Source organism: Bubalus kerabau, chromosome 4, assembly GCF_029407905.1.
Source record: "Bubalus kerabau isolate K-KA32 ecotype Philippines breed swamp buffalo chromosome 4, PCC_UOA_SB_1v2, whole genome shotgun sequence".
NCBI classification, from domain to species: domain Eukaryota; kingdom Metazoa; phylum Chordata; class Mammalia; order Artiodactyla; family Bovidae; genus Bubalus; species Bubalus kerabau.
In genome coordinates, this window is record NC_073627.1 from 138,068,883 (window position 1) to 138,079,320 (window position 10,438).

Below are 10,438 nucleotides of genomic sequence, written 5' to 3' on the forward strand. Positions count from 1 at the left end.
CATCTATAAAATGTTGCTTCACAGCAGCACGTTTGACTGTAGTTGGAGCCAGCCTGAGTACTATGACCTTGCCAGGTTGTTGACATATAAGATTAACCATCACACCTACGCAAGTGCCTGGGGGGTATGATGGGGATGACAGAAATGGGGAAGGCTGGTCTCTGCCTCCAGGAAAAAATTAACACATTATTGACCAGTGTGATGTGAGAGAGAGTTGGTTCACATGATTGTGGAGACTGGCAAGTACAAAATCAGTGGGACAGGCCAGCAGGGGACTCAGGGAGGCGTTGATGTTAAAACATGTATTAACTCCACAGGCATTAGTTTTTGCAAAAATCCCCCGGTCTTTAATGTGTTAAGAACATGACCATATATTTCAGTGCTAACTTGTAATGATGAAATGTAAAAAGTATTTAGAGGAGATGAGGGGGCGAGGGATGGAGGATTCCAAGGAGATTTATGGTTGAGGCTGAACAGGAACTTTAACAGCACAGAGGACTTAGATAAGTGAGGACACAGAAGTCTTGAGAACCAAGTGGGAACCCTTGGATAATAATAATACTTCTATTTGACTAGGTCTCTGAGTTTATCGCCACCTTCCCTGGTGGCTCAGATGGTAAAGCATCTGCCCACAATGCAGGGGACCAGGGTTCAATCCCTGAGTCTCTCCAGGAAGCTCCCCTGGAGAAGGAAATGGCTACCCACTCCAGTATTCTTATCTGGGAAATCCCATGGACAGAGGAGCCTGGTGGGCTACAGTCCATGGAGTTGCAAAGAGTTGGACATGACCAAGCGACTAACAGCGCTGAATTTCTTAAGAGTTTTCAGACCCATTGTTTCATTTGATGCTTGCAGCAACCTTGTTTTTTTCGTTGAGGCTCCCAAGGCCCAGAGAGGTTAAGGGATTCATCAGAAGTCACACAGCTTGCCTGGAGGAGGGCGTGGCAACCCACTCTAGTATTCTTGCCTGGAGAATCCTGTGGACAGAGGAGCCTGGTGGTCTATAATCCATGAGGTCACAAAGAGTTGGACACAACTGAAGTAGCTTGGCATGCACGCACTCACACAGCTTGCCAGTGTCTGGGCACGTCTTTCTACTCCAAATCCTGCCCCTCATCGTTTACTCGCTTTGTTGGGTATAATGAAATCCATGTGAGTTTGTGTATGTGGGTGTGTGTGAGTGCATGTGTATGTGTGTGCAGGGGTAGAGGATTACTCCAGGAAGGAGAAGAATAAAAGTTATCTTCACTCAGAAACCCTGTGAAACTATAAAAAAACGACCTGTTTTTCTCTCCCTCTCTCCCTAGATCTTCCTTTCCCTGTTGACCAGCTTCATTAATCCCTCTCTCTCCTTTTGTCGCCCTCCCCCAGACACGAATGCAGAGTCTGAATCCAGATCCCAAAGCCCATTACACAAGTGTCTACGGAGCCCTCAAGAAAATCATACGGACTGAAGGCTTCTGGAGACCCTTGCGAGGCCTCAACGTGATGATGATGGGCGCGGGGCCAGCCCACGCCATGTACTTTGCCTGCTACGAAAACATGAAAAGGACTTTAAATGCCGTTTTCCACCACCAGGGGAACAGCCACCTAGCCAACGGTATTTGCAAGCGTTTGTCTGGAGTTAGAAAGGTCTCTCCTTCAACAGACCCTTCCCCAGGGTTCTCCTCCCTGTGACCCAGCTGCCTGACGCCTCATCTCCGCCACGCTTGCTTACGAACCAAGGACTTATGTGTGTGCACACACACCCAGACATACGCGCACACACCCACACAGACACACACACACGCACGCGCGCTTTTTTTTTTCTTTCCCCTCCTTCGCTTTCTGAAGCCTGGGGAGAATCAGTGACAGAGGTGTTTCATTGTTGAGTGGGTTTTGCCTTTTTGCTTTTTTTTTTTTTAACATTCAAAAACAATTAATGATCAGATCTAGGGGAAAAAAAAAACACCCTGAATAGGAACAAAACTTTTGAATGCTGGATTCCAAAAAAAAAAGTTATGTGGACAGCTTCTTTGAGACTATTTAAAAACTGACCCAACAGGTCTCTACAGCATCAAGATCTAACTAAGCTTTACAAGGTCAAGAAGTTTTATGGCTGACGAAGGATTTGCTCCTGCGCAAAGGACCTTTCCCTCCTAAACTTCGAGGGATCTGGGAGTTTCACCCCCAGTCTCTTCCGTTTGTTGCATCTCTCTGCAAGCAAGGGCTGAAATAGTTTTCTTTTGTTCTGAGGGAGCCAGGCGGGTGGTGGGGCGGAAGGGGGAGTGAGTTGGCCACAGGCAACTGTTACGTAGGCTTGGCTTACTGGGTTCGGCTCCTGTGGGTTTGGTTCTGGTTGGTTTCTGTTTAGGTCTGGAGTGCAACTCTGGCTGGTGGCACCAGGAGTCTTTAACAAATTTATTTTTCAGCAGCAAAGAGGTAGATGTAACTGGCAGAGCAACTTTTTTTAGCACCTTCTCCAAAGCATCCTTCCCATCAGCAAATGTTGGTAAAAATGACTCCATCTGGCTGGTTGGCAGACAGTTATTTTGCTTTTTAAAAATTGGCTCCTACTTCCATTTGTCCAAACGGTCGCCAAGATCTCCAGTCTTGATATCTCCAAGTTCATGGTCTCAGGGCCCCACTTTTGCTAAAACTGCCTCTTTAGCTCCTTGGCGCCTGGACCCCTTGGAGGCGAGTTTATGTTTATGTCAAGGTCTGCCTAGCGCAGTTACCGCTTCACTGTGGTGTGCTCTGGTTGCATTCTGATCTTTACGTGTGTGTGGAGGAGGGAGGGGGTTACATAAGCATTTCTGAAGCTTTAGCTTGTGTCCTTCATTTCTCCCACTTTCCAGCGGTTTTCTTGATTATTGGGCAGTGTGACCTACAGAGAGAGGAAACCCAGAATCAAAAGCAAAATTCCAGGCCGGAATCTGGCTTTTGAAGCCAGGCCAGAGGAGACCTGGGCTTGGTTGTCCCTGAGACATGAGACATGGCCGTCCCTGAGACATGTCATCGCTTTGCAAACTAACCCGGGTAATCTGCCATCGGCAGGTCTTCTGAGCCTTTTCCCCTTGGCCATTTGCTTTAAAAAACAAACAAACAAACAATCAAACAAACCTGGATTTCACCAAGTAATTTTCTTAAAGCTGTCTCTTTTTTTCCCCCTCCTGTGTGTATGTCATTGTTGTTTAATTGGTAAATCATGTCCCACTCTGGGGCCCCATAGACTGTAGCTCACCAGTCTCCTCTTTCCATGGGATTCTCCAGGCAAGAATACTGGAGTAGGTTGCTATTTCCTCCTCTAGGGGATATTCCCAACCCAGGGATTGAACTGGCGTCTCCTGCATTGCAGGTGGATTCTTTACCACTGAGCCACCTGCAAAGCCCCTCCGCTTGTATACATGATATCTCCTTCGATTGCCCCGGTTTAAGGGCACAGTGAGTTAATCTATTGACAAAGGCCAGGGATGAGAAAGAATTAAAATTTCAGTGGTGGAAAAAGCCACCAAAGTGTGGTTTTCAGTAACATCCCATGTTGGCAGGCTAGCCTTTTCCTAGGGAAAATGAGGTTTCTGCCGAATTGAAATGTGTGTAACGGTGTCTGTGTTACCTTCTCCATTTTTATCTAGGATTTTCCATGATTGCTTTAGGATTTCAGGAGTTGGTGCTCACCTGGGTGGACGGGTAATGAGTTTTGCTTCTTGGAAAGCCAGGTCCAGGGTTCTGTCTGAGTTTACGTTCCAGGAACTTCCTGAGAAGCCCCGGTCCCAGAGGGTAATTTTCTGGAGTTTGTTTTACAGGGATAGCTGGGAGCATGGCCACCCTGCTTCACGACGCAGTCATGAATCCAGCAGAAGGTAATGTTTCATGGTCCCAGGGAGAGGCAGCAGGGCCTGTGCAGAGGGGCAGGAGCAGAAGTGGGGGGCGGGGCAGCAGGTTGGGCAAGGGGACTCCTGGCCCCAGTCAGAAGACGCAGGAGAATTCTTGACCATGTTCTCAAAGGCCTTGAGAAGGGATGTGAGCATTTAAGCTCTGGGATTCCTGTTCGCTTAAACAGAGCTTCTCAGGGTGGGATCCGTGGACCAGTAGCATCTGTGCCTCCTGGGAGCATGTTAAAATGCTGATTCACAGATCCCACTCCAGACCTACTAAGTCAGTAGACTTGCTTAACAGGTTCTCCTGGTGGTTCTTTTATATGCTGTTGTACTACTCTGAAACCTGTGTGTGCTCACACGTGCACACACACAAACACACACCCTCCTGGCCCTTGTTCACTGTTACCAAGCGTAGACAGATTTAGAAGAAACTTGTCAGAGGTCATCCATTAGGGGTTATGTTCAATTTGCTTTGTTAAAAGACATTTGAAATTATTACGGAAAATTTCCAACAGGCAGATGTAGGGAGAAGAGTATGGTGAGCCCCTCCCCCCGCCATGCATGCATCATTCTACTTCATAAATTAACATTTGGCCACTTTATTGTATCTGTCTCCTCTCACTTTACCTTTTTTTTTCCCCTTCGAATTTTGCGAGCATTATAAAACAATTCTTAGCTGTGCAGATGAGTTCTGTTGGCTTTTTCTATAGCCTCATATCCTTAGCGAGCTCGGGTCTGAGTAGGAAGGGGTTTTTGGACCTGGTGCCGAGCATAGTTTCAGCTGGGTTAGTCTCTCTGTAAGATGTTGGCCTCTCTCCTGCTTCCTTTCTCACCTGAAAACAGTCCCTTGCCAGAAGGGAGAATCAGAGGTTAAAAAGTGCAACATCTTAAGTATTGTAAGTTTGGTTTTGTCTTTTAAGGTTACAGTTTATCTGCTCTCAGCTGCCTCCCATGCCCCATCAGACAGGAAATGTGTTCTGACCTTCCAGGACATAAGGGGTCAGATGGGGAGGCAGGCTGCTGCTTCTGTGGGTTTAAGGTGATTCAGAGTCAATGACCAGTTAGTTAGCCCATGTCAACTGGGCAAGAGTTTTATTTCAATTTTTTTTTCAGGGGATTAAAAAAAAAAAAATGAAGTTCAACTCTCTCCTTTTCTCCTTGACATTATATCTTTATTCCTTTAGAATTAAAGCACACTGTATGTGTTTATCTTGCAGTGCTTGGAGACAATTAAAATTCTAAGCCTAAGGGACCACAGTATTTGTCCTTTGAACCACCAGTTACTTTTGTATTAACAAAGCCTGAGTCCTCATTGGAGTTTGTCATCGAACTTGAGCTAACATCATTCGAGTGTCTCTTTCAAGAGCACTGAGACCCAGAAGCTAAAAACGCTGTCAGCGGGGTGGAGACCACTGAGAATAAAAGACAGGCCATGTGTCCAGTAGACATAGTGGGACAGAGGAGGGCAAAGGAGCCAGGAAGCAGGATTGAAATCCCCGGCGTGTGAGATGCCCAAGGCAGCCAGGACCTGGGGGATCAGCTCGGGGAATCTGAAGTGGCTGCCTGGTGTGGGGGCCACCTGAACCGAGTCAGGCAGGAGAAACATCAAGAAAGAGCCACATCCTGGCTCCTGGCACTGGGTCCCGGAGGCATGTGTTGAAACTGGGATGGCCCGGAGCTGGCCCCCTGGCGGTTTCTTGGGCTGGGGCTGGGTGTGTGTGCTAGCTGTCCATGCCCATGTCTAAACTTGCTTGTTTCTCTTTATGGCTTGGCTTCCCATCTCACTCCGACCTGGGGTGGGGCCAAACCCAACCCCCCGCGGCCCGACCACAGTCGTGAAGCAACGCATGCAGATGTACAACTCGCCGCACCGGTCGGCCCTCAGCTGCATCCGGACAGTGTGGGGGACGGAGGGCTTGGGGGCCTTCTATCGGAGTTACACCACGCAGCTGACCATGAACATTCCCTTCCAGTCCATCCACTTCATCACCTACGAGTTCCTGCAGGAGCAGATCAACCCCTACCGGGGCTACAATCCGCAGTCCCACATCATCTCAGGTGGGCTGGCCGGGGCCCTGGCTGCCGCCGCCACCACCCCCCTGGACGTCTGTAAGACCCTCCTCAACACTCAGGAGAACATGGCCCTCAACCTGGCCAACATCAGCGGCCGGCTGTCGGGCATGGCCAATGCCTTCCGGACGGTGTATCAGCTCAACGGCCTGCCCGGGTACTTCAAAGGTGTGCAGGCCCGGGTCATCTACCAGATGCCATCCACCGCCATCTCTTGGTCTGTCTATGAGTTCTTCAAGTACTTCCTCACCAAACACAAGCTGGAGAATCGAACTCCCTACTAAAGGAACGGGCTGTGGGAAGCGACGCCGGCAACTTTGATTGTGCAAAGGCTTTCTCCCTGCCTGCGCCCACTCCCCTGCCCTCACACCAAGATTATTGGGGCACGGGGTTGGCAGGAGGGGCCTTCCGCACTCCCTGACCCCTTCTTAGAAGGAGGAGAGGACAGGACAGCAGCTTACCCGATGGCCATCTGCTGGGACATACCAGGTGATAGCAGATGAGGGCAAGACCGGCAGGGGAGCGAGAAATTGCTATTTCTCTTCCTCCCCACCCCAAGAGCGATGTAGCTTTTCCTTCAGTGTAGCATCTCCTCCCCTAGAATCGTCCGTAGATTACACAGGAGGGAAGAACGTGTGCAGTGACTGAAAACATTAAACAGGAAACAAAAAGTTATGTATATAAAAGTTCCAGTATACAGTATAAAATAGATGGATAATGTTTATCCTTTATTTTTCTATGTAGAAGTTTTTGAATTTGAGTATGTGCCTGTGTGTGTGTACAAGCAAGTGTTACAGCTGAGAATATAAAGCTGTTTAAAAAAAAATAGAGGGGCTGAGTTTTTCCATTAGGTTAAGTCACAGGGCACCAAAGTAGTACATTGCTCCATGTGGCCTAAAATTGTGTTAAGCTCCCCATGAAAGTTCCACTTGAATGTAAAATAATAAGGATAAGGTTTATATTTTGAATTTCTCTTTTCATAGGGGAAAAAGGTACGTTGAAAAAAAATAATACTTTTAGCTACTTTTTTTTTAATCCTTATTCAATTAGTCACCGTCATGTGCCTTTTCCCTTTGTCTTTTGCTGGAAATTCCAGGACCAAAGATCTAACCTGGGGCTTTTCCTCTAGCTGTGAGCTCATCCCCCGCCACACACACACATACTGGGCGGCAAGGATGGCTCATGGTGGAGCACAGTGGCCCCAATGGAGTTAGGGTGGATGGTCTTACTAAAACCATTTCCTTCCCTTTGGGTGACGTGAATGTACGCCTCACAGGGGCTAGCACTTAGAAGCCCTTGAAATGCCAGTGCTTGGCTACTTGTTGGGCAGGCAAATGGGATCAATCCTACCTTGATCCTTGGACTTCATTCTCCATCCACATTTTAACCCAGGCACTTCAGGTATTCTTGTCTGTGTGTGTGTTGGATTCAGTCCTGATCTGTGTTTCCCTGTGCAGTTTTAGGGATTTTAAGAAACACAGGCAGTGTATCTACGACATTTATGTTTCCCCTGCCCATCACGAATGTCTCCCTTAAAAAGCCTCTCGCTGCCCAGGTTCCCCTAGCAGCTGCTGAAAGGACCTGGGCCCTCGTGCACAGTCAGGATGCCTCTTGAACCATCTTGAACCTCGTGTGGTACATGCCACCTGGGGACATGCCGCCTTGTTTTCTGAAATGGCACATCTGAGCCAGATTACCCCTGGGAGCAAATGCAAGCCTGTTTCCTTCAGCTATGCCTTCCCAGGCCTCTCTCCAAGACCTAGTGGCTTCGCAGTTTTCTTTTAAAATGAGTAGGAAGCAAGTGTGTGTTTTCGTTCTGACCCAGCCTGGTCCTGACCTTGACCTTTGGCCCTTCACCTTGGGCAGGGTCCATGTTGTGCATTGTCACCGGGCTCAGACCCGGGTTCCTTGGGGTGTTCTCATTCTCAGGAAGAACTCGGATGGTCCTGGGACATCAGCATCTTGAGACCTTGCACGCTGTGCCTCCCAGGATAGTTTGCAGGTTATGGACAGCAGAGACCCACGTCAGACAGCTCCCACACGTGCCCGATGAACAGGGTCTTCTCCTGGGCTGGGAGGTTTGACTGCTGACCTGTCGCCTCTCAGAGGTAGCCCCCACCCCCATCTCCCCAGTGGAAGTCTGTTGCAACAAGCTTCCGTCCCACTCAGGGATGCAAAATGCCCATGGAGATCAGGCTGCTAGGGGAAGTGTTTACATCTCTCTAAACATACCCCTAAACATACTCTCTGTTCGTGTTAACGTTAGGCAATGGAAGAAAGACCAGGTCGAATTCTGAAATAATTATTCAGCCTCCCCTCCTTGTCCACTTTATACACCACCGTGCTGCAGAATGTTCCTTATTTCTTAAGGATGAGTGTGCCTGTTGAATACAAATGTACTGCTGCTGCTTAACCTGCGAGATGCATGGGGTATGTTACTGTGCTGGGCCAGTGTCGTTTCTTAAATGCCCATCGTAAATATCATGGTTTCTGCCTCTCAAGTCATCGCAACTCTTGGAAGAAGGGGAGAAAAGTGTGATTCTGTGTGGGGATGTTTCTGATGTGCTGCTACAGTTGTGACACTGGAGCTATGGAAAATAAAGCCTTGATCTTTGAAGTGTCGTGGGCTCTGTGGTAGGGATGTGGACATGAGAGGGAAGTGCATGGAGAAAAGGAACCTAACTCATGGGATTTGTGCCTCCTGCAGTCTCGTGCATTAAGGACCAGGCTCTATGGCTTAGATGGAGAGTACCCTTCAGCCCACTTATCAAAACTGAAGCAGATGGCCGACTTGGCCAGCCCAGGGATGGTCAAGTGAGAGGCCCAGGGAATGGCTGGGAGCATCCTTGGGTTTTGCTCAGCTCTGCTGGCAGCTCTTCTATCTTTGTGGGACCACAAGGTTGAGAGGCTGATGGTACCTGCGATGCCCAACCCTCCTGCCTGCTACGTTCATGCCTATCTTCTCTGGCTCTCTCTCTTCCTTCTTCCCTTTGGGCGTGTGCTAAGTCACTTCAGTCGTGTCTGACTCTTTGCGACCCTGTGTACTGTAGCCCACCAGGCTCCTCTGTCCATGGGATTCTCCAGGCAATAATGCTGGAGTGGATGGTCATGCCCTTCTCTAGGGGATCTTCCCAACCCAGGGATCGATCCTGCGTCTCTTTCATCTCCTGCATTGCAGGCAAATTCTTTACCAACTGTGCTACCCCTGGGGCTTCTTCTGAGTCCTTTCTAAATCCCACCTCCACCAGGTTCAGCTGCTTTCCCTCTGAGTGCCATCCTAATGTTCATGACAATATTCCAATAGCCATCTAAGGCAATAATTGGACAAGTCAAATAATGGTCCTTAATAGCCATCTAAGGCAATAATTGGACAAGTCAAAAATGCCTATCCCAGGCTTGTTCATGAAAGTCAAATCTGGAAGCACACTGGATATCAATTAAGAAGTTAAATGACTGGGGACTTCCCTGATGGTTCCCTGATGGTTAAGACTTCGTTTGCCTTCTAATGTAGGGAGTGCATGTTTGGTCCCTGGTAGGTGAGCTAAGATCCCACATGTCTCATGGCCAAAAAACCAAAAGGTTAAGCAGAAGCAATCTTGTAACAAATTCAATAAACTTTTATAAAGGGAGTTAAATGATTTATAGAGTGCCTGAGCTCTCCAGGTATTCTAGTGGGAAGGAAGGAATTTTCGCCAGGGATCCCAGATCAGATACATTGTTTAAAAACTTGGACTTTCCAATACATTAATAAAATTTGAGAATACTTCCAAGCTTAGTAATTTCTCTAGTGAAAGTGTTAGTCGCTCAGTCATGTCCAAGTCTTTGTGACCACATGAACCTTAGAGCCCACTGTCCATGGAATTCTCCAGGCAAGAATACCAGAGTGAGTTGCCATTCCCTTCTCCAGGATCATCCCAATCCAAAGATCAAACCCAGGTCTCCTGCACTGCAGACAGATTCATTACTCTCTGAGGCACCAGGGAAGCCCAGTCATTTCTCGAGCCTTACCTCCTAAAAGTAACATTATTTTGTGAGCCCACTTTTGTGAAAGAGTGGATATGTGATGACTCATCCACGGTTTAGAATTCCATGGTTATCTGTTGACATGGCTTCTTTAAGAGGCTCTTTACTCGTGGTTTTATTTACTGGTGGCAGCCATAATAGCGTGTGGGCCATCCGAGAAGAACTACTAGAGGATATAGGACACAACTGCCACCTTAGGAAGGACAGTCCAGCTCGTGACTGCGGTCATCTGAAACTCCTATGTGAGAAGAAAAATTATAAATTCGAGATCATAGTGGAGATTTTGGGGTCTCCATCCCAAGGCAGTTGAAGCTTGGGCCTTGCCTTAAAGTTCTTGTGAATTTCTGTTGTCAAGGACTCACTGTTGAAAGCTCGTACTACAAAGCAGAACGCCCATGAAGCTCAGGGCGATGGATTGTGAACGCTCAGTTCTTTGTCATTGTCATCCTGACCCTTGGTGGCTGTCTTTAAGAGACGTGCTCACT

General features: G+C 48.0%; 1 protein-coding gene across 7 annotated transcripts in view; it reads left to right on the plus strand.

Moving 5' to 3' along the window:
- SLC25A37 (solute carrier family 25 member 37) overlaps positions 1-8,547 on the plus strand; it is a 47,275-nt gene extending 38,728 nt beyond the window's left edge. For 3 of the 7 annotated variants that reach the window (XM_055578747.1, XM_055578748.1, XM_055578750.1), the window contains exons 2-4: positions 1,372-1,600; positions 3,786-3,842; positions 5,694-8,547. In XM_055578747.1, coding sequence (XP_055434722.1) covers positions 1,372-1,600; positions 3,786-3,842; positions 5,694-6,214 — 807 coding nt within the window. In that variant the 3' untranslated portion in view covers positions 6,215-8,547. Of the gene's footprint in view, positions 1-1,371; positions 1,601-1,684; positions 3,670-3,785; positions 3,843-5,693 lie in introns of those variants that run through there. The other 4 variants (XM_055578751.1, XM_055578752.1, XM_055578753.1 and 1 more) reach the window with 4 other exon arrangements.
- Positions 8,548-10,438: the final 1,891 nt, after the last annotated feature.